The sequence below is a fragment of the Trichosurus vulpecula genome, chromosome 7, assembly GCF_011100635.1.
Source record: "Trichosurus vulpecula isolate mTriVul1 chromosome 7, mTriVul1.pri, whole genome shotgun sequence".
NCBI lineage: Eukaryota > Metazoa > Chordata > Mammalia > Diprotodontia > Phalangeridae > Trichosurus > Trichosurus vulpecula.
The window spans coordinates 256,083,810-256,108,853 of NC_050579.1; the positions used below are offsets into that span (position 1 = coordinate 256,083,810).

The following is a 25,044-nucleotide window of genomic DNA, read 5'->3' on the forward strand; positions in this document are numbered from 1 at the left end:
ATGAGTAAGAATCCCACAGTAAAGAGTTGCTGTGGCAACAGGGACTCTGAAGATACAATCCCAGAAGAAGAGGATGACTCCAAAATATCTACAAGAAAACCTTCAAAGAAATACACTGCTTGTGCACAAATGCAACTAGGATTTTTGGAAGAGTTTATAAAGCAAGAGTTTTTGGTTTGGAGATCTTTGAGAGCTAAAAATGTTTTTATAAATAAAATGAGAACACTTGGAAAAATTGGTATAGAAATGAGATCTATAGAAGAAAGAACTGGAAAAGGAATTAACAGCTTGGTAGAAGTAAAAACCTTATCCAAGCAACATGCTCCCTGAAAATTAGAATAGACCAAATAGAAGCCAATAGCTCACTGAGACAACAAGAAATATTAAAACAGCCAAAAGACTGAAAAAAATAGAAGAAAATGTAATTTTTGCTATCTGATAGCAAAAACAACTGACCTAGAAAACAGATTGAGGAGAAAAAAATTTAAGAATCATTGGATTATCTGAATGTAGTAGGATGTCATGAACAGCCTTCCAAATTTCATTCTGTTTGTCTTCTTGGCTTCACACAAGATAGAACACACACCAGAGATGATCTAGGTCCTAGTCCTGGTTCTGTCACTAACCAGTTATGTGACCTTGGGCAAATCATTTCATTTTAATTTTACCATCTCCAAAATAAGTGTTTTGGACATGTAGCGTAGGCTACAATCCAACTATGCACTACAAACAATATGACTTCCATGATCCCTTCAGCTCTAAAATCCTTATGTTTTTATGATTATCTAGAATGCTCTTTCAGAAATCTAGCCCTCATTCTTCCCTTTGTACTTTCTTCCTCCTTGCAACACGATCTTCTAAGGAGTGTATCCACTTTTCATAAATTGGCTAGGGTGGAGGCGGGGGGGCGGGGTAGTGTCAGGAGAGGAGGGAGAGAGCAGAGGGAAAGGAGAAGGTGTCACACAAAGGAAGGGCCCAAGGATTCTCAAACTCTTAATGATACTCTTAGCTGGCACCTCACTTATCTTTACTATCCAAACACTTTGAAGATATAATCTATGTCTGGGTGACAGAACTGGATGGTGTTCGAAGATCAGACACTATGAAACTTAGGTTCCTAAAGGGACCAACAAATGTATTCTCTAACACTAGCTTAGAGAAATGATCAGGGAATGCCTTCCTTTCATTCTAACTTTGGAACAGATCAAACTGAAAAATCTGAACATGAAAAGCATTAAGCTATCTAATTAAGAACGAGCCTTCTACCATTGAAATTTTCTTAAAATGTGGTTATTTTCCAAGGAGTGCTATACTGATTACTGATGGTAGATATCTCAGTTCTTATTCCTCAGTCTTTTGACTTTGTTCTAATATTTCTTGTTACCTCATTGAATCATTCAGTTTATTTTATTCCATTTTATTTTCAGGTTATCTTCTACTTAGGTAAGGCTATTTTCTGATTGCATTTTGAATCTTTTGTTTCAGCTCTTTTTTCATTTTTTTCCATTCACTCTAGGAACAGTTATGTTCGCTTAGTTCATTCTCTTTTTCTGAGGTCATATTCTTGATTTTTTTGTAGTTGTTTCCTTCCTCTGGGATGTTATATTGGTATTCTTATAACATATAATAGAGCATGGTAGTTGGAGTTTTCTGCTTTTTGATCATGTTTTCAGCTTCAGTTGTTGTATAATAAGTTTATGCCAGGGCCAGAATGTATTTCTTCCCACACTCTTGTGTGGCCTGGTTACACCTAGGTCCCATCTCCTACTGCAGTCCTAGAATAGTTCTAGAATATTATATGGGACATCCTGATCCTACTGCAGTCAGACAGATTCTGCCTTGCCTTAGTCCTAGTTGGCATGGCTGAGTTTCGATCCTATTTCTCCAACTGTAGTTCCTGGGCTGATGGCTGCTTAGGTCCAGGTCCTGCCTTCTTTCACAACCCTAACCTGGAACCAAATGCTGACCTGAGACCAGGAGCTAGATCTGTTGGGACCAAGGCCCGATCTACTGCTGCGGGCTCTATATAGCTTCTGGCTCTCTTGAAGCATCTTTACCTTCATCACACTGACCTTGTCCACTTCCTTATGCAATCATTTCAGGTTAAGCCTATAGAGCAAGACCTACTTAAGATCAAGCTGGCTTCAGGCCCACTTCCTAGATGCGTCCCAGACCCTGCCTCCATGGGCCTAAGCTGAGTCTCCTTGCTCCTTTCAGATGGCCTTAACCCAGCCCCTGCAGTAGACTTTGTTTCAGGTACCATTTCCTTATGTAGTCCTTTGTGGGGTAGAAGAAGTGATATTTCCCTTTAGTTCTTTTGCTTCACATGGTGTTCTTCATATTAGTAAATGTTTCTTGGGGGAGCCGAGTTTGGCCACATTCTTCCACATCCTTCCAGAGCACAGAAGCTGGCAGTCCTCCTATAGTTATTTCTGAGCTAAATGTAAATTAACCAATACAAAAACGGGGGAATGGGAGAAGGAAAGGAAATATCCTTGATCTGTAAGAAAATCATTGAACATAAGGGAAGAAACGACCATTGGGAGATATTAAAATGCTCAAATGAATGAACCCTAATTATAGAGCCAGAAGAGACTCAGTCTAGTAGTCCAACCCTCTCATTTAAAAAATAAGGAAATTGTGGCCTTGTAAGATCAAATGATTTATTCAAGGTCACACAGGTAGTAAGCATAAGAAGTGGGATTTGAACCATGGTGCTCTGACTCCTGAGCCTCTGCTTTTTTTCAAATTACTATGCAGAATCTTGAAGAATAGTAAATAAATAGAAAGAAGAGTAATCCTAAGAGCAAAGTGGGGAAAAAAACAGGGATTCTATTTTCTGTACCTAGAATTCCTTTCTCATCTATCCTTTTCTAATTGCTCCCCTCCACCACCTCTGCCTATCGATATTCCATCATCCTTCAAATGATGCCATGAAGCTTTCTCTGATTTCCCTACTCAGAAATAATAGATTCATAGAATGATAAGTAGGACTTTAGAGATCATGTAATTGAAATTCTTTTTTTTACAAATGAGGAAACTGAGGCCAAAAGAGGCAAAATGATTTATCTAAGGTCACACAGCGATCTTTTCCATCTCAGAAGTCTAACAGCATTTTATCTGTACCTTCATGCATTTCTTATGTTCTATTTTGTATGGTAATAATTTGCATCTTATTTCTCTTGCTAAGTTAAGCTCCTTGAAAAAAAAATACATCTTCCTCAGCACCTAATGCAGTGTTCTGTATCTATTAAACACTTAAACTTTTGTTGAGTGAATGAATTAGGATATTAGGATAGGAGAGAGATAATTGGAGAATAAGAAGGAATAGGGAGACCTAGGGCAGGGAGTGGTAGCTGTGGGATGTGGCTATAGATTAGAAAGCATTGCCTGATGGAATCCAAAGTGAAAAGAGAGAATTCCTACCCTCGGTCCTTCCATTTCTCCTGTCCCCTCCTCATTCTCTTCCCAATCTTTCTGATTCATCTAACTCATCTGCATGCTCTAAGATTTTCAGATGCCTCTTTTCTTCTCTTACTTTTACTTTTTTCTCAGAGACCATGGTTAGGAAATATTTTGGAAATTTCAGATACATAGCACACAACACGTACTCCAAACAAAGAGAGTTTATACAAGTCTGTCTAAAGCCACAAAACAGTATGTTGGGAGTGGGGATAGAACTGGTGAATAGCAGGGCGTAAAGCTTGTGAACAGGATTCATATCTAGGACCTTACAAGCAAGTGGTCAATAGCATCATCTGTCTCATAAAATATGAAACTAGAAAATGGCAGGGGCTGGGGTGGGGAGAAGGGCAAGGACTGAAAATGTTCGTTGCTGTGGGACTCTTTATCATCAGGGGTCTGAATGAGGTTTCTCCTTCAAGGAGCTAACACCCTCTACCACCACAATATCGAAAGAATCTAAAATCTAACTGTGGTTGTTTTCCTCCTGTCCTGTCTACCTGATACTTCGTTCCTGTTTCTCAACCCTTGGAGGGGAATGACTGATGTAAGAGTGGGAGGAAAGATGTATAATTAAAGAGGTGGAGGTTGGGAGAGTTCAGAAGAAAGAGATAGAAGACAATATATTACCAGCCTTTGACCCAGTCTCTCAACAGAGTTATCCAACCTGAACCATCCGGAGGAATAAGATTTCCCTCCGCATCCTGAGAACTATGGAGACCCTCTGTGAGTAACCAAAGATAGAGCCAAGATGAGAGTGCAATGGGAGTCTTTTCTTTCCCTTAACTTTCTGCCCTGCCTTTCCCTTCCCTCTTTCCTCTCAGTCTTCCAGGTATCGTGTACTTACTGCTTTCTGGGGTTTAGTAGGGCAATTTCACATACACTTTCGATTCTTCATACTCCTATCTTTCAGTGCTAAAGGGAATCCCTAAAACAGAAAGATGGGGGTGATCTCTAAATCCAAACACAAAGACTAGCGGATTAATGCAACCTGCCAACCATCAAGGATCCTTTTCCTCAAAGAAACAGGTTATGAGGCTCTCTCTTTTATCCTACTAAGAACAATTAGCCTTACTTTCATAAGAAATATAACCATTTCCTTGGCTAAGGAAAGAATAACGATCTATTATTTACGTGACTGTGGACGGATAGCTTAGTTGAAGAGAGTATGGGGCCAAGGAAGTCAACATTGAAGGCTTATAGACCATTTCACTTTGGTCTTGGCCCTGCTACTAACTAGACTCTGGGTACTCAAACTGTGGAGATTTTACTTTCCTCATCAGTCAAGTTATGAACTTGAACTAAAGGATTTTAAATATGTTCTCTGGGATTCACTCTTAACCACAATGCCTGGCAGAGAGACTGGGTAAGAGAATGTGATGGCTCAATGTAAACCTGTCTCTACTACTAGAAAAGCTTATCTATTACAGACTGAGAATTCCCTTCTTGTTAGGATTATTGGGATAAGTAAGATCTTGAATTGCTCAACATCATAAGCATCCGGCATTGAAGGTTTAATTGGGCTATCACTAGAAGTCAGAGTAGTTTTCAAGGGTTGGAATTCTATATTACACTCAGACCTAATCAAATCACATTTTTCTAAGTGGGGTGAAAAAGGAAAGAATATAGCCTGTTTTCTTACTCCTTAAAGGAGGGGACTGTAGATAAGTCCCCAAATTGGCATATTTCCCATGGTATATGTGTTGATATGTGGCACGCATGCAAGAACATATATATGTGCATACATGTATATGTTTATATGTGCTTTCCAGGGCGGACTAGAGGAAGAGAGAGCATTAGGAAGGAAGTCTTAGGCCTCCTAATTTCAGAGGAAAAGTAGGAGAGGAACTCAGAGAAGGTACCCAGCGATGGAGAAAAAACTGATACATTCCAGGAATAGGTTAGAGGGGTCAGGGCTGATCTCAGAGAAAAGAAGGTTTGGCAAGGATACTTCATTTCAGGTCATTAATCAATAAATAAAATGACAACAAAAGGATCATAGGATTTAGATCTGGACGGGACCTTAGATCTAATACTCCCTTATTTTGTAGATGAGGAACTGAAGGCCAAAGAAGGGAAGTGACCTGCCCAAGGTGACACAGGTAGCAGTAGTAGCAGAGCCAAGATTCAAATCCAAGTATTTTTACTTCTAATTCAATGTTTGTTTCAGAACATTATGCTTCAATTTCCTTCTCCTCCCCCCACCAAATAGAGGCTGGAAATGGGCATTCTGTAAATCCCGTGACACTCCTACAGATGTCGCCTTCTCTAAAAGCCCTTCACGTCCTAGTGCATAGGTTTGGACCTGGGAACAATTATACATAGTTGGGCTTGCAAAACAATCATGAAGGCTTGGAAATAAAATGTTAGGTAAGTGACTACAATGAACTTTGGTTAGGAAAGGCAAAACTGGCCAAAAAAAAAGTCATTTGGTTTTTAATGGCAGTAGGGAGCAGGAAAAGGAAACTGATAAAGAAACTGGTAGCTCTGATGGGACTAAGGAAGTTTGAAGGCTGGCAGTATTTCTCCTGTAGCTGTGATTCCACAGCATAAAGCCCTTCGTCTCCCACAAGCGATCTCTTCTCACCTGTTTTCCTGGTGCACCAAGGTTTCTCTCTAAATCCTCTGCCAACGTCACAGCTTCTTCTCCACTCTCTGGATGGTGATCACGGACCTGGGTCTGCAGTGAATCAGGCAGGATAGTCAGGAACTGCTCCAACACCAGGAACTCCAGGATCTGCTCCTTTGTGTGTATGTCAGGCCTCAACCACTGATGACAAAGTTCCTGGAGTCGGTTCAGAGCATCTCTTGGACCTCCTGTCTCCTGGTAGCAGAGTTAAAACTATTATGAATAGTTGTAGGGTCTATAGGTTCCCAAATTTATTTTGCCCCCTTTTAAAAAAAATTACTCAGCACACCTCCCCCCACCCTGGAAATCTTCTTTCTTTAACCCTTTAATGGTTTTTTTTTTAAATTTGTGTCATTTCAAAAAATATAAAATATACATTTTTAAATGATGCATCTTAAATTTAATAATTTATTGTAAATTTGTGGGGGGTTTCCTGCATTAAAATTTTGATGATGCAATACTGCATCATATTGCAAACAAGTCATTACACACACATATTCCTGACGATGCTTGCTGGACTTCCCAACAACGCATGACCCTCTCACCTGCCAACACTTGTTTGTTGAGACCTATTGGCAGACTTGACCACTGATACGTTATAACTTGAATTTTGTGTTTATTTGGAAAATGATGTAATCATTATGACTTTAACTCTGTTACACAACAGATGAAACATGTATGAACAGTTTTCAAAAATTTTCTTCTCTTCTTTCCTTACACTTCCACTGCCCCCTTATTTTTCTTCAAAGCCCCCCAGTTACATCCAAGGCTACTACCAACCCCACCTCATTCCAGCGGCCCCCAGGGAGCAGTATCACCCTCTTTGGGAACCTCTGGATAATGAATGTGTGTGTGTGTGTATATCCTGATATATATGATGTGTGTGTAACCTGATATATCCTTAGTATTCAGCACAGCGTCCTACATGCAGCTTATTCTTAATAAATGTTTGCTAAAAGACTGAATGAAGTAAAAAAAAACCCAGGAATCAGAGTAAGACCTAGCAGCCTAAAGAAAGCCATTCTTAGAGATCCAGGCATATCCTAAATCAAAGGAAGGGTGGCATGATGGGCCCCCACTCTGAAGTAAAGAATGGAAGACTGGAACAAATGTCCCACCTGCCATCCTTAGAAACATCTCCTTAACAGAACCAGATTACAAGATTGTTCCCTCACTAAAAGAGAAATAGGCAAAAAGAAACAGACATCGTCTTCATATGGATTGGGATGAAGAAACAGTGAAACTAGATCTTGAAAGAATTTGGGGTATGAATAAGGAACGTGGAGTGGAATGAAATCTTGCTGTAAAGTCTCCTTTTTTACAAGGATGAGTCTTTTACAAGTCCTCCAATCTATCTTTAAGAGCTCAATGTCTTTAATGGATCTGGAGTCAGGAGTCCTAGCTGTGTGACTGTTGAAATTCACTTAGCTATTTTGTGCTTTATTTTCTTTATCTCTGAAAATAGAGATAATTATGAATAAATGAAAAAGCATTTATTAAGCACTTACTATACTAAGTTATTTTCCTTCTAGGGTTGTTCCGAGGAAAGCACTTTGTAGAGCTTAAAACATCATATAAATGTAAGCTGTGATTTTTAAAAGTTGTTGCCAGTTCTGGGGTTCTCCCAACCCCAGAGAGGGCAGAAGAGACTCTGATAGGTTGTGTCATTAATTTAGTGACGTATCTGTATTGTGGTTTCATGATGTGTTATGATGGAACCATCTCAAAGAATTCAGAGTCAGACCACCTCTAATCCAAGTATAGGCATTTATTGAGATCGACATCTCTCATGAAGCAGAACCAACGACTTCAGAGAAAGCAAGATTGATTTTTACAGTGTAAAAATGAAATTACATAACAGAAATTATGAATATTAAAAAGGTGAGAGGGGTTTGTTAAGAGATTAGGTAATGGGGGAGGGGTCCCAGCCACTGTGGAACTGTGCATGTGATTAACCACAATGCATATGGAAAAACCCACTTGGGGTGGTACCTATGTATGATAATGATATTACAGTAAGCCTCTCTATGTCATAAGTTCACGTAAAGGACAGCTTTTGCTATTACTGTGTAGGTGCTTACTTAGGGAAAGTCACTTCTATTGTTTTGGGGTCCACATGCTGCTCAGGCATACCAGTAGTGCTGTTTTCTGATTGGCTAGGTATTGTGGTCCTGTCTGAGACTAGATGGATGTGGTTGTGGTTCAGTGCATGAACACACCTGCTGTTTCTGTGGGAGATACGAAGAATGGGTCAGAGGGCAGTGGCTAGCTAGAGGCAGTAGGTGGGGTCCTATCACAGGGACACGCCTGCTGTTCTGTGAGAAATATGAGTTCATGGACACACCTGTTGTTCTAGTGAGCAGTGAGGCATATATGAAGAAGGTAGAATATTGAGTGGGTGGGGAGGTTGCTAGGGAGGCGCAGCGGGCTGGCTGTTCAATGGAGCCTATAAGGAAGATAGAATATTGGGGCTGGGGGCAGCTTTATTAGGATTCCATCATCTGGCATCTCAGACATCTGTAGTGTTGTAGCTATTCTCCTCACTCTAGTCTCTCTTCTATCATGCCTAGTGAAACTGTTCTTCATGAGTATGGCATTGCTGAGCCCCCACTCCCAGGCTTTTAATAGTGAGCTGGTGAAATGCTTTGATGACCCCCAATACGAAGATCTGATCAGGCTATGGCGGGATGGCCTGGGAGCACCCGCTGAGAAGAAAAGTGTGGTAGTGATTGGAGCTGGCATAGCCGGGCTTACTGCTGCCAAAGTTCTACAGGATGCTGGTCACCAGGTATATGAGCTGGGGATGCTCGGGCCTAGAGCTTCAGATTTAAGACAGAGGGGAATGAGAAAGGGAAGGCAGTGGGGGTGGTTGTTCAATCGTTTCAGTTGCATCCAACTCTTGGTAACCCCATTGGCTGTTTTCTTGGCAACGATATTGGAGCGGTTTACCATTTCCTTCTCTAGCTCACTTTACAGATGAGGAAACTGAGGCACACAAGGGTGAGTGACTTGCCCAGGGTCACACAACTAGTCAATATCTGAAGCCAGATTTGAATTCAGAAAGATGGGTCTTCCTGATTCCAGACGCCACTCTCTATCCGCCGCACCCCCTAGCTACCCCAACAACAACAAAGAAATCAAGAAAACGTGAAGGAGAGTGGGCTGGATGGATGGCTGCATCCCCATGTCTTTAATCCCAAACCTAGTAAAAGAGAGAAGTCTAAGATGGAATGGAGCTAGTGCCTGTACCTGGGATCTGGGAAAAGGGAAGAGAGGTGTGATAAGGACGAGATCTAAGGGATGTGGTTTCTTGTGTGGGGATAGGACTTATGGGGAAACCTGAAATCACTAAGGCTGGGCAGAATATATCTTTCCAGGTTACTGTGCTAGAGGCCTCTGGGCGAGTAGGTGGCAGAATTGAGACTCATCGAGTGCCTGGGGCAGAGTGGTATGCTGAACTCGGTGCCATGCGGATCCCTGCCAGCCACAGGTAAGCAATTATTGTAATCTCTTCCTAAATGGACATTCTTCTATCCCCAGTCTTCCTTCTTGAATCCACCCTTTACACAGCTACCAAACTTGGAGTTCTAAAACACAGATCTGATTATGTCATTTAAATGACTCCCTGGTACCTTTAAGATAAATACAAATGCCTTTTTTGGCATTTAAGGCCCTTCATAATCTACTCCAACCTATCTCTTTAGGCTCATTATACATTTCTCCCCCCCTCCCCCCACTTCACTCTATTTTCCGCCAAACTGACTTATTTGTTGTTCCTTATATGCAACATTCAGTCTTCCCTCTCTGGGCCTTTGTACAGTCTGTTCCTCATGCCCAAAATATTCTCCCTCCTCACCTCCCTTCTTGGAATCCTTAGTTCCCTTCAAGACTCAGATCAAGTGCCACCTCCTTCAAAGAACCTTTCCTAATTTGTCCAGATGTTAGTCAGTCAACAAGAATTCATTAAGTACTTACTATGTGCCAAGCACTGGGACACAAAAAAAGTCAAAAACAAAACTTGTCCTCTAGGAATTCACAATCTAATAGAGAAGACAACAAGCAAAAACTATGTACATGCTATATACACAATTGTTGTTTGTAATCTCTCTCCACCCCCACACCCATGCACAAATTACTTTGTATTTACTGTGTATCTATTTCATATTTTGAGAAATAGTATGGCATGGTGATAGAGAGGTGGCCATGCAGTGAGGAGGAATGGAACTCAAGTTCCATTTCTGACAACATACTAGCTGTGTGTGCAAACAAGCCACTTTACCCCTCAATGCCTCAGGCGTATCTTTAAAGCTATAAGTTGCAGAGCTCTTAAAGATCTGCATTCACAGAGGTAGTTTCCTTATCAAGAACTCTCTACATGAATAAGATCACAGGTCCAAACAAACTATTTTGTATTTGCTAATCTGCACATGCTGCTTTCCCCCAATAGGATGTAAACTTCTTGAAGGCTGGAGTATTCCCTGCATATAGCACAGTGTCTAACATCTAGGAGGCACTTCATAAATCCTCATTGAATTAAATCGAAGATCCTTGAAATGACAAGGACAGGCCCAGGAGTAGGAAGAGAGAGGGAGCTAGAAGGGACAGCTTAAGGAAGAAGATAAAGAGAGGAAAAAATATCAGAGAAGACTTAAGGCCTGGACTACAGGAGAAGCATCTATTAAGTGACTTCTCGTTGTTTGTTGTCAAAGAGGACCATGACATCAGGGAGGTGATACCACAAAATGCAAGTGAATTGGATTTAAGTGAGGGAGGGCTGTGCAAAGTCACCAGCCTTGCTTTCTCCTCCAGAGCCATCTGGGTACAGTGGCAAGATATAGATCAGGATGACTGAAGATGGCCCTGTATGCAGGGGGAGACCTTGGCCTTTTGAAGCTAAGGTCTTTAACAGGTTTCAGTTTGACTGAGGCAATGCCTATTCGGTGATTAAGGCTAAATAAGAAATGAGGCAGATGATAGTTTCTATCACCTAGTCAAAAAAAAATCAATCTGGGAATAGAAGACCTTCAGGGTTTCTGACCAAAACAGAAACAATTGCTATTAACATTCACTACCAACTTGGTTATTAGGTGCCTGCTATATATTTGGCACTATGCTAAGTGCTTTACAAATATTATTTTATTTGAACAATTGCTTAGCCCTGGACCAAGAGCCAAGAGGTCTGTATTGAAATGCCGGATCTGCCTAACACATAGTATGAACATTTCAAATCAAAACTTTCTGCCTCTGAGGCTCAATTTCCTTATTTATAAAATGAGGGATTGGAATGAATGCTCTCTAAAATGCAATCCAGCCAGTTCTGAAATTCTATTGTCAGTTCATGTGAATGCAAAAATGTCGTTTGGAAAGTCTAAAGCCTGCACTAAGTAAAAGATGTCATCATTCAGTTCTCTGATGATAGGAACAAGAAAAAAAAGAGAAATGTTTGCAGCAAGGAAGAACGAGAGCTCTGAAAGACTTTTCTAATAACATGGTAGATTCTGGGATGGAGAAAATGGAGGCTAGACCATCTGCCTTCCTAGAAAATTATCAGAAGATATACCCTGATCTGTGTGGACTAAGGTTGGGGGGTGCAGCCTCTGTACAGAAGCGGGTAAATGGAAGGTAAAACCTCCAAGTAAGGAAATTTGATCTTCTGTAAAAGGAAAAAAGAAAAATACTTCTTTCTCCAAACCAAATTCTCTCCAACACACACACACACACACACACACACACACACACACACACACATACACACATTCCTCTAAAGAAAACTGAATTTTTCTATTTAAAGTGCTGAAAAACTCAAATATATAAAATATAATCACAATAATACATGTGGCATACTAAATAAATAAAATAAAATAGTGTGATTGTTAAGTAGCCAGTTCTTCACCAGCCATTCCTGTCTTACCATGAAGAAATGAAAAGTGAATTGGGGGTAGGTATAATGAACAAAAGGAGCGATGGTACATAGCATAAATTTACTGCTTTCTTCCTGAGTCTCTGCCTTTCTTCATGAACTCCTCTGACCTCTGCTCCTACCAGGCTTTCTCGTGAACTCATCAGTCAATTTGGGTTGAAGCTGAATGAGTTCTCTAGATATGATGACCGAACGTGGGTCCTCATCAATGGAGTACGTCGACGGACTGGGGAGGTACAAGCTAATCCTGGACTCCTTGGCTACCCTGTCCGGTCAGATGAAAAGGGGAAAACAGCTGACAGATTGTTTGATGAATCCCTGAGGAAGGTAAACCTTGGACAGAGTTGGGACATCCAAGGTAGGACCTACCCTAAGAATACTAGGCAAATTCCCAGGAAGCCTGGCCACAGAGTCCCCAAACTCAGGCTACTGCTATTTCTAAAAAGTTTAAACAGTGCAAATTTTCCCCTCTCCCTGGATATCTTTCTGGTGAGAGTCCAAACCTATTCAGCATTTGCTCTACATATCCATTGTTATGCTTAACAATGAACACAGTGAAGAGATATGAATTAATGAATGGGTTAGTGAATAAATGAAAGAAACATTTTTAAACATTTACTGCCAGGTATGAGAGAACACACCTGTAATCCCTACTGCTGGGAGGCAAGGCTGTTGAGTCTGAGTTGAGTTGAGTTGAGACTAAAGTTGATTGGATATCCTGAGTCCCTAGGAATGGGAGGCCACCATTGGGAGGCTTAAGGAAGGGTGAATTGGCACAGATCAGAAACAGAATAGATCCAAACTTCTGTGCTGATTGGCAATGAGATCAGCCAGTAACTGGTTGCTGTCCTTAAGCTTCCAAAAAAAAAGCACTATGTGTTAAGCATTAAGGATAAAATATTAAAAAAAAAAGTGGTTTTTGCTTTCAGAGAACTTATACTGGAATTGATAGAGGCAACACATATAAGAAGTTTCAACTTCTGGGCTGGACCTGGAGGTCCTAAGGTTTCAGTGGCAAGACCCAGGAGAACTTAGCACGCATCAAAGTCCACCCTACAATATGAGGTGCATGGAGGGGAGTGACCCACCACCAATGGGAAGGGGGAAGTATGTCTGAAGATATTTACTAGATATATAAGAAGGCCTCACTCTCAGAGAATTTATAATCTATTATGAGAGACCCTTCCCGCTTTCAGGTTGTTTTCTGTCTAATGGAACAGTCCCTACCTAAATTTAGGAAGCATCCTGGCTGATGAGGAAAACAGCTACATCTACTGGGGAGCTTTCAATCTAATGTGAAAGCAGGAAACACAATACACATGTAGCATCTCTTAATAACACATCTATTCATGGTTTAACTGTTGATATTCTGCATAATTAATTATGCAACTCATGGCCCACGAGTCCTCATACAATCCACATTATTGCCAGACCATATGTGACACATAAACTTAATATTCAAAGACATAAAACACAATAAATAGCAAGTAAAGGAAATTCGGTTTTTAAAAAAACGTTCTCTTCAGTAATACATAAATGGATTCAATTTCTTAGACCTCTAGCGAAATTATTACCTAATATCCCTTCAATTTCCCTGGTTCCACATCATAACCGGAAAATTATGCAATTCACAATGTACAATTCCAGCAGCACATATTTAGAATGCAGTGCCTTCTATCTGACGGAATTTTGGTGGAAAATTTATAGAGGGAAGCTTGGGAATTTGATAAAGCTTAGGGACTCTAGTGTAATCAAGGGTCCAGCTATGGTTCCTAAGTTTGTGAACTTCATGTTCTTTTTTTTCTCTTTTTTTAATTTAATATGTTTAGTTTTCAGCATTGATTTTCATAAGAGTTTGAATTACAAATTTTCTCTCCATTTCTACCCTCCCCACCCACTCCAAGATGGCGTATATTCTGGTTGCCCTGTTCCCCAGTCAGCCCTCCCTTCTGTCTCCCCACTCCCTTCCCATCCGCTTTTCCCTTCCTTTCTTGTAGGGCAAGATAAATTTCTACGCCCCATTGCCTGTGTATCTTATTTTCCAGTTGTGTGCAAAAACTTTTTTTTTTGTTTTTGACTATCTGTTTTTAAAACTTTGAGTTCCAAATTCTCTCCCCTCTTCCCTTCCCACCCACCCTCCCTAAGAAGTCAAGCAATTCAACATAGGCCACATGCATATCATTATGTATAACCCTTCCACAATACTCATGTTGTGAAAGACTAACTATATTTTGCTTCTTCCTAACTTATCCCCCTTTATTGAATTTTCTCCCTTGACCCTGTCCCCTTTCCAAACTGTTTGTTTTTGATTACCTCCACCCCCATCTGCCCTCCCTTCTATCATCCCCCCCTTTTTTATCTTCTTCCTCCTTTTTTCCTGTGGGGTAAGATACCCAATTGAGTATGTATGGTATTCCCTCCTCAGGTCAAATCTGATGAGAGCAAGATTCACTCATTCCCCCTCACCTGCCTTCTCTTCTCTTCCTACAGAACTGCTTTTTCTTGCCACTTTTATGCAAGATAATTTACCCCATTCTATCTCTCCCTATCTCCCTCTCTCAATATATTCCTCTCTCATCCCTTAATTTGATTTTATTTCTTTTAGATATCTTCCCTTCATCTTCAACTCACCCTGTGCCCTCTCTCTCTCTCTCTCTCTCTCTGTATATATATATACACACATACATACACACTCACATATACATATATATACATAAACATACATATAATTACATATATATATGCATATTCCCTTCAGCTACCCTAATACTAAGGTCTCATGAATCATACACATCATCTTTCCATGTAGGAATGTAAACAAAACAATTCAACTTTAGTAAGTCCCTTATGATTTCTTTTTCTTGATTACCTTTTCATGCTTCTCTTGATTCTTGTGTTTGAAAGTCAAATTTTCTATTCAGCTCTGGTCTTTTCACTGAGAAAGCTTGAAAGTCCTTTATTTTATTGAAAATCCATATTTTGCCTTGGAGCATGATACTCAGTTTTGCTGGGTAGGTGATTCTTGGTTTTAATCCTAGCTCCATTGACCTCCAGAATATCGTATTCCAAGCCCTTCGCTCTCTTAATATAGAAGCTGCTAGATCTTGGGTTATTCTGATTTTGACCACCGCCTTCCTCAGTTTACCCTCCCTCTTTCTTCCCCTCCCTTTTCTTACCGTTTCCCACTTGCTACTTCTCCTCTCCCTTCTGACCACCCACCTCCCTTTTCTCCCCCCTTCCCCTCCTACTTCCCGTAGGACAAGTTAGATTTCTAAACTTATCAGGGTATGTTATTCCCTTCTTGAACTAGATCAGATGACAGTAAAGCTCAAATACTGCTCTTCTCCCTCCCTTCTTTCCCTCTACTATAATATGTTTTTGTGCCACTTCATTTGGTGTAATTTACCCTTTTCTACTACCTCCTTACCGCTTCTCTCATAGCCCTCCCTTTATATCTCTTATTTATATTTTATATCTTTACATCAGTTAATTTATACAGGCATTCACAACCTATGTACATCCCTTTCAATTTTCATAATAGCTGTACCATTCTCAAGACTGACTTATATATGTATATATATATAAAACATACATAAGAGGATATAATCCCACATAAAGATGTAAACAACCTGCCCTTATTGGTTAATAAGGTTTGTGGGGTTTTCCCCCTGGTTACCTTTTTATGTCTCTCTTGAGTTTTGTATTTGGAGATCAAATTTTCAATTGAGTTCTGGCCTTTTCATCAGGAAGGTCTGGAATTCCCTTATTTCATTATGTCCATCGCCTTGCCTGAAAAATTATGCTTAGTTTTGCTGGGTACCTGATCCTTGCTTGTCGTCCCAGCTCCTTTGCCCTTCGGAATATCATATTCCAATTTCTCCTGTCTTTTAATGTGGAAGCTGAGAGATCCTGCATGATCCTTACTGGAGTTCCACAATATTTGAATTGCTTCTTTTTGGCTGCTTGCAGTATTTTCTCCTTGACTTTGTAGTTCTGAAATTTGTCTATAATATTTCTTGGTGTTTTCAGTTTGGGATCTCTTTCAGGGGGTGATCGGTGAATTCTTTCAATGACTATTTTGCCCTCTGGTTCTAGGACCTCTGGGCAGTTGTCTTTGATAATTTCTTCGAAGATACTGTCAAGGCTCCTTTTTTCATCGTGGATTTCCGGTAGACTGATAACTCTTAAATTGTCTCTCCTGGATCTATTTTCTAGGTCAGTTGTTTTCCCAATCAGGTATTTCACATTTTTTTCTATTTTTTCATTCTTAACGTTTTGCTTTACTACTTCTTGGTGCCTCATAGATTCATTAGCTTCCACTTGCTCAACTCTAATTTTTAATGAGTTAGTATTTTAATTTTGCTTTTGAGTCTCCTTTTCCAATTGGTCGATTTTACCTCTCAGGGTGTCATTTTCTCTCTTTAGATTCTGTATCTCTGTAGCCATTTCACCAATCTTATTCTTTAGGGACTTGATTTCGTCTTCTTTTAGCTCCCTAATTTGGTTTCTAAAATCCTCCTTTAGCTCTTCCAGCAATGCTTTTTGGGCTGGAGACCAGTGCACATTACCTTTTGAGGTATCAGACACGTCTATAGTGTCATTGCTGTTCTCTTCCATATTGGTGTTTTGATCCTGCCTGTCTCCATAAAAAGAATCTATTGTCCTCGGTTTTTTTGTATTCTTCTTCATGTTTGTTGTTTTGCCTTTTCCTGGCATTACAACAAATTTCTGCCTATGGGGCTCAGGTCTCTCTGTCCCAGCTTTCTTATTCTGGGGATTGTGAGTCTAGAATTATAGCCTTCAGTTTCCTGAGGTGTGGGGAGGGGTCTGGCTCCCTGGTGTCTCACTCCCTATGGGTGTTTTCCAGCACTTGCTTTTCAGCAATGGTCTCAGCTGTTTGTTGTTTGTGCTGGTCTCTGGCACTTCCCCTGGGGGAGCAAGATTACGTCTGGGCTCCTGGCGTTGACCCCTGCCGACTCTGCCCCTCTGAGACTGATGAACTTCTACTATTTGACCACTGAAGCCCCACTACTTTCTGCTCAGTTCCAGCGTTCTTTTTTTTTTATTCCCCCGAGGAATTCTCTGGGTGGGGAGGGGAGGGATTAGAGCCGTTTACCTGTCCATTATGCCTCCAGGAAGTTCAAGAAACCGCATTTCATACGTTTGGGCTGCAAGAGTCAGGAGTCGATGTTTCCAGGCTGGTGGCATTGCACTGCCTCTCGTCGCTTCCACAGACTGCCGTCCTGTGTTGGGAGGCCTGGGGATCTCCACCGGTTTCGGGCGCCCAGCTTTCTCCCAGCCTGTCTCCCACATGGATTTCCCGGCCGGCCGCCTCCGCTTTGGTCTGGAGCAGCTCCGCAGCCGAGCATTCTCCGAGCCTACAGATTCGTGCCTTCGGTCCTTCAGACTCTCCCAGCTCAGAGATCTGCCCCATGCGGACCGCTCGCAGTTTCTGACTCTCTCAAATCTGCTCAAATTCACTTTTTTATAGGAATCTGACAGACCTTGTGAGAGAGCTCCGGTAAGACACTGCCTTCATGCGGCCATCTTGGCTCCGATCTTGGATTATTCTGATCGTGTTTCCACAATACTCAAATTGTTTCTTTCTGGCTGTTTGCAGTATTTTCTCCCTTGATCTTTGAGCTCTGGAATTTGGCGACAATATTCCTAGGAGATTTCTTTTGGGGATCTATTTGAAGAGGCGATCAGTGGATTCTTTCAATTTCTATTTTGCCCTGTGGCTCTAGAATATCAGGGCAGTTCTCTTTGATAATTTCTTGAAAGATGATATCTAGGCTCTTTTTTTGATCATGGCTTTCAGGTAGTTCAATAATTTTTAAATTATCTCTCCTGGGTCTATTTTCCAGCTCAGTGGTTTTTCCAATGAGATATTTCACATTGTCTTCCATTTTTTCATTACTTTGGTTCTGTTTCATAATATCTTGATTTCTCATAAAGTCACTAGCTTCCACTTGCTCCAATCTAATTTTTAAGGTAGTATTTTCTTCAGTGGTCTTTTGGACCTCCTTTTCCATTTGGCTAATTCTGCCTTTCAAGGCATTCTTCTCCTCATTGGCTTTTTGGAGCTCTTTTGCCATTCGAGTTAGTCTATTTTTTAAGGTGTTGTTTTCTTCAGTATATTTTTCAGTATTTTTTGGGTCTCCTTTAGCAAGTCATTGACTTGTTTTTCATGGTTTTCTCGCATCCTTCTCATTTCTCCTCCCAATTTTTCCTCTACTTCTCTAACTTGCTTTTCCAAATCCTTTTCGAGCTCTTCCATGACCTGAGACCAGTTCATGTTTTTCTTGGAGGCTTTTGATGTAGGCTCTTTGACTTTGTTGACTTCTTCTGTCTGTATGTTTTGGTCTTCTTTGTCACCAAAGAAAGATTCCAAAGTCTGAGACTGAATCTGGGTGCATTTTCACTGCTTGGCCATATTCCCAGACAACTAACTTGACCCTTGAGTTTTTCAGTGGGGTATGAGTGCTTGTAGAGTAAAGAGAACTATGTTCCAAGCTTGGGGAGATGCACCAGCTCTGCCACACCAGCACTCCTCCTTCCCCAAGAACCCCCAACCCGGACTGGACTTAGATCTGCAGCAGGCTCTGCACTCCTGCTCTGATCCGCCACTTAATTCCTCCCACCAGGTGGGCCTGGGGCCAGAAGCAACTGCAGCTGTAGTTCTGTAGCTGCCCCACCTCCACTGCCCCCAGGGCAGTGGCCAAACCACGAACTCCTTTTTCACTCTGTCCCCAACAGCTTTTCCCACTAACCTTCTCTGTTGTCTTTGGTGTTTGTGGGTTGAGAAGTCTGGTAACTGCTGCAGCTCACTGATTCAGGGCACTAGGGCACGCTCCACCCGGCTCCGGGTCTGGTTGGTCTGCACCACCCACGCTGGGCTCTGCTCCGCTCTGCTCCCAGCTCCATGGGGGATAGACCTCACCCAGAGACCATCCAGGCTGTCCTGGGCTGGAGCCCTGCTTCCCTCTGCTATTTTGTGGGTTCTGCAGTTCTAGAATTGGTTCAGAGGCATTTTTATCGGTTTTTGGAGGGACTCAGCGGGCAGCTCACACTAGTCCCTGCTTTCCAGCCGCCATCTTGGCTCCGCCCCCGTGAACTTCATGTTCTAATGGATCTATATGCTCCCCTTCTTTCTCTTCCTCCATCTGTTGTTCCACTACTTCCTTCACTCAGGACTACTTACATGGTCACCTAGTTGTCCAACTTTTAAAATCACAATCATCAATCACAATCCTGATGATATCACCATATTACAGCTAGCCCAAGGATGGGGGAAATGAAGCCCTAGTGTCACATCCAATACCATACTACACAGAACAAATACTCTCACAAAACCAGTTTATGAATGCTAAGGGAAGAGTTGGTGGGAATGGCGATATAAGACAGTGAACAAAGAAGAAGATGGGAGTAAATCATGAGAAAAGTGAGAATTCCCTTCTCAACATTTTTTCTCCTCCCCTTCTCTGCCCCAGGTGGTGGAAGAGTTGAAAAAGAGCAACTGCAGCCAAATACTAGAAAAATATGACTCTTTCTCTACTAAGGTCAGTCTCTTGGTGCCACTTAGCCCCATTGGCCTTCCTGCCCTCCCCTGCCACCCACAAAAATTGAGAAGAGATTACAGTTAATCAGATTTATCAGACTAGCACAAATCCTTACTGAGGTGGGATAGAGGTTGTACCTCAAGCATTCAACATAATAAACCTTATATATGCAGCACTTTAAGGTTTACAAAATGCTTCCTTTATGACAACCCAGTTAAGGAGGTTGCACAAGCATTTTTATCTCCGTTTTACAGGCTCAAGAAGTCATATAAGTCACCTCCTGCTGCACAGTTATCACAGCCACACAATGTGTCAGAGCTGAGATTTAACTCCAAATCTCCTTTATAAATCCAGACCCTTTTATCCTCCACCACCCTGCCTCTCTTCTGTGGGAGTGAAGAGCTCTAAAGTGGCCTGGCCTGGCCTGGCCTGGATCAATCCAAGCTACACGGATTCGCTGGTAGCTCTGTCTTTCCAATTCAGGTTCCTTTCCTCCTTGAGTGCCCTACCTAGAATTAGAGAGATAGATATTGTGATCTCTCACAAAGCGAAGATTTTCAACCTCTGATTTTCTTTCCCCCTCCGCTGCCACGGCAGGAATATCTGATTAAGGTGGGAAATCTGAGTCGGGGTGCAGTACAGATGATTGGAGATCTCATGAACGCTGATGCTGGTTACTATGAAGCCTTCACTGAGACCTTAAGAGGAGTTATTTTCTTCTTCCACAATCCTTGGTGAGGTCTGGGACAGGATGGGCCGGAGAAGTGGAGAGGGAGGAGAAGTAGGAGAAGCATGGGAGAACTGACCTTTCACTCACCTAAATGTAGACAGCCACAGAACTAGGTAAAATGACAAGGTTAGGAAGCTATCTATCAAGCAATGACTACATTAGGTAGTAGGTCAAATGGTACTTGTGCAGCAGGACCTAATGGGACTCTGTCCAGACCTTTCCTGGAATGCTGTGTGGAAGTCAGTATAGTGGAGTGGGGAGAACACTGGACTTGGAGCCCAGGTCCAAACCTTGGCTTTGCCATTTGCTCCCTTGTGACCTTGGGCAAGTCATTTTATTTCTCTGGGTTTTAATTTACCCAATTGCAAGATGAAGGAGTTGGATTAAATGACATCTACATTTCCTTCCAATTCTGAATCTATCATTCTATGTGATCCCATAATCTTGGAGGGACTTTGGCTGTGTTTGCTGCAACGTGATGTTACTGTCTCTGAGCAAGGGGAAAGAGAAAAAAGGAAGAGGAAGGAGAAGACTTACCTGGCAGTGGGGAAAGGTGGTGTTAATGTACATATTGCAAGCTGGAGGAGATTTTAGAATGTGTGCTTTTGTTTTGTTTTGTTGCTAACTATGCTCTGATACCTACTCTCCTGGCATGAAATTGTGGCTTCTAAAGGGCTATACCAATAGAATCTCTGGCAGAGGATCCCAAGCTGAAAAGTGTTTGGGTCTGAGTCCCAGGACTGTTTATCTGTAGTTAGTGGACCAGCCTAGATGAGGGCACAGAGGCTCATGACCATGAGATTAGCCATCATATAATGAACTACTGTTGTGATCTATGTCAGTGAAGGGGAACATGAACACTCACGAAGTCACAAATCCCTGAAATGTCAGACTTTGTTTTGGAAAACAACTGGCAAGGTATATTCTTCCATCATTTCCATTTCATGCCCAACTGTATACATCCCTCCAAATGGTAAAACTAAGGGGCAGCAATGCTTAAAGCTTGAAAAAATGTAGTATTAGGAGAAGTAAAATGGATTACTACAGCAACTGGTAGGCTAAAAGTATAAACAGGTTCAAAATGAGTTAAGATAACCTGACTAAAGTCAGGACCCAAAATACTCCATAGCAATTCATCTACAATGGGTCATTAAAATCATGGAATGTTAGAGATGAAAGGAATCATTTGTCCAATACACTGATTTGACAGATGAGAAAATAGTGGCCTAGAGAGGCTGTGTGATTTGCCCAAGATTGTAGATGAAGGAGCTAGGACTAGAACTAGGTCTTCTGATTCTGATTCTCTAATTCCATTTTCTACTACACTGTTTTTCCTAGATATTTTGAGTAAAAAACTAACTTTTGAGAAAGATGATTATCACTACCAGACATTGAAAACTGGACAAGATAGACCTTTCTAATGTAAATGCAGTTCTAGTTCCATATTAATCCATATCCACATCTATAACTATCAGCATAATTATTTACCCAAACTCTTCATCCACCATGCACAGTGGGAGAATAGAATAAGGTGAAAATAACCTGTTCTTCTGTGAATGACTCATATAGAACCCACTTCGCTTTGTGCTTTCCCTCTGGTCTTGAAGGACCAAACAATCTTCCCAATGCATACCAGGTAGGATAAAAGCATCAAGACCTAAACAGAATCTTAGAAATCATCTAGTTACACCCACATTTTTACAAATAAGGAAAGTAAGGCCCAGACAGATCCTATAAATTGTCCAAGTCTATGACCTTTCCATTCTGCTATTTATCAGAAGGGGAAAAATAGCAAAAGTAGAATTGGAACCAACATCATCAAACTCCAGATCCATTGCTCTTTCTACTAAACCTCACTACTTCTAGATCAGGGGTTCTTAATCTGGAGTCTGTGAACTCTTAAGACATATATTTTGAGAAATGTATAAATACATTTACATGTAAATAATGTAATTAGTTTTCTTTGTAGGCCTATCTATGTTATTTTATGCATTTAAAAACATTATTTTGAAAAGGGATCCAGTACAAAAAAGAAGTTAAGAACTCCCCTTGTTCTAGACAAAATCAATTTCAACAGAAATGAAATTTAAACTCATGCCTTCATATCTCAGAACCCAGACATATTTTCCCTATTTTCCCTTGTTTTCTAGATATGGAAAAGGAGAACCTTAAGTTGGGTGTCTTAGCCCAGTCGGTTATACTGGCACCCAAAATGCTGACAATTTCATGTCATCAGACCACAGAGCAATAAAAGAGTAGCCAACCTACAAGACTTAGGACCTCATAAAGAGCTTTATGTACAAACGTCGATGCAGTGTGAAGGGAAGGAAATGTCATTTTTAATTACATTCATACTATAATTACAAATGCCATTATATCCTTAGAAAGACCAAAAAAGATATTGCTATAGAGAGACATATAAGGATGTTAACCAGCTAGTAATAGTCATTTTCATATCAAGACAGTTTAAGTATTCAGATCTTTAAAATAATATCATGACCCTTTGTCAATTATTTTCATGAATTCATGCTACTACCATGATTGATCTAGGAAAAGTAGGAAATTATCAGAGAGGCAAATTTCAACTGAGTAAGGAAGAATTTTCTTACAAGTACTGTTGTTTTAAAAATGGAAAGGGCTTCCTTTCAATCTGGCAAACTCCCTGCCATTACTGGTATTCAAACAACATCTGGCTAATAACCTGTTGAGATCATATAAAGGCGAATCCTGCACTGTGTGGGAAGCTAATCTCCAAGATACTTTATAATTCACAATGTCTAAGAATCTGTAATTCTTATTCTATTGATTAAAATTCTTGTCTGCAATTTCTAATTGCATCAAAGCTTATGATCTAGTAAAAAAAAAGACTGATGAATGTCATACATTACATGTATAATCCAGCAACTAATCCACATTCTCCAAATCTAAAATAACTCTGATGGTGGGCCCCAAAGAAATGGAAAACATTCTGCCATGCCTTCCAATATGATCTGCTGGAATAGAGTGTTAAGGAGCTCAGACTGTTTCATCTCACTTCTAATTCTGCTACAGGGCCTCTTGAGGAGGGAGGTGCCCTTGAGTAAACACTGTGATTAGTGTTTAGTGATTCCCAATCTCAGTTTTGCAATATCCCCAATTACCAGAATAAAATATTGAATAAAATTAGTTTTACATCAACATTTTTAAAATAAGCCATATACATCCACTGAGAAGTTGTGTAGAAAGGAAAAGGAAAAAGGTAGTGATCCCTAATTAGTTGGTAGCATATATATGAGGACCCCAGATCTTTGTTACCAGAAACTGGCAGGCTGACCTGGTACCAAAACAGTACAGAACCCATAAATACACACACACACACACACACATCCAGTACAAGTGCCCCATTTTTCCACTTGCTAGAACCCCTCAGAGGACCTACTCTAAGACTAAATCTATATCTGCCTCATCCTTTGCAAAACTATCTCACCATGTTTCTTCCTTTTAGGTTTGAGGAAATTACTGGTGGCTTTGACCTGCTCCCAAAGGCCTTACATGACTCCCTCATCCCTGGCACTGTTCACTTTCACTCACAAGCAAAGGAGGTAATAAGGGATGGGAACTACGTCCATATTGTCCATCAGACACCTGATCCACTTCGGCCTCATGCCCGCCTGACTGCCAACTATGCCATTGTGGCCACAACAGCTAAGGCTGCCCGGCTCCTCCATTTCCACCCACCTCTGTCTCCAGACAAAGAAGATGCCCTGCGTTCAATTCACTACAACAGTGCCACCAAAGTGATCCTGGCTTGTACTGAGCGCTTCTGGGAACAGGATGGTATTTATGGTGGGAAGTCCACAACAGACCGTCCCTCCCGATTTATCTACTACCCCAATCATGACTTTCCCAATGGCACTGGTGTCATCTTGGCCTCCTACACCCTGGATGATGACTCTACCTTCTTTGCTGCCATGGATCAAACACGGGTAGTGGATGTAGTGCTCGAGGATCTGGCTGCCATCCACAATCGCCCCAAGGAAGACCTTCGAGCTATTTGCCCTTATTCAGTGGTCAAGCGTTGGAACCAAGATCCCTTCTCCATGGGCTGCTTTGCCTTCTTTACTCCCTACCAATATGTAGACTACTCCCAGGAGCTCTTCAAGCCTGAAGGGAGGATATACTTTGCAGGAGAACACACCAACCTCCCTCATGGTTGGATCGACACAGCCATCAAGTCTGGACTCCGGGCAGCCCAGAGTATCCAAGAAGCTGTGGGATTATTGAAACAGGACAAGGAAGCCAGGAAGGAGACGAGGCCTAAGAGTGAGTTGTAACTAGTGAAAAGGCACTTAAAATGGAGATGATCATACCTATTGGTTAGTATTATCTCACAGGATTATTGTGATGCTCACTGAAGTCCAATTCACCTACACGGCATGGCATCACCACCCTGATGCCACGGTCCTCTTAGAGAGCAAAGGGCAAACAACAATGACGATGGTGATCAAACAGAATAGTGTCTGCAAACGCGCTCCTGAAAACGTTAAAAGACATTCCTGGCCTACTGTACATGTTCTTGGCTGATTCCCTAATCATGGTGACGAGCTGAAGAGACCTGCCTACAATTTGTCTCTCCTTGGATACAATGGTGCACATTTGTGAAATAGATGCCTGGGTGATATCTTCAGCTAAGTAATGAGGAATAGAGAAAAATCAGGTGGAAATCAAACCCCAAACCCTGCTCTATATTGTAACCAACTGA

The 25,044-nt window shown here is 41.3% G+C and overlaps 1 protein-coding gene across 1 annotated transcript; it reads left to right on the top strand.

The window, feature by feature from the left end:
• LOC118857902 (L-amino-acid oxidase-like) lies at positions 1-24,616 on the top strand. Its single transcript, XM_036768372.1, has 8 exons — positions 1-174; positions 4,152-4,188; positions 8,662-8,879; positions 9,469-9,581; positions 12,137-12,338; positions 19,505-19,573; positions 20,171-20,307; positions 23,788-24,616. The coding sequence occupies exons 1-8, from the start codon at positions 1-3 to the stop codon at positions 24,614-24,616; spliced, it is 1,779 nt and encodes a 592-aa protein (XP_036624267.1).
• Positions 24,617-25,044: the final 428 nt, after the last annotated feature.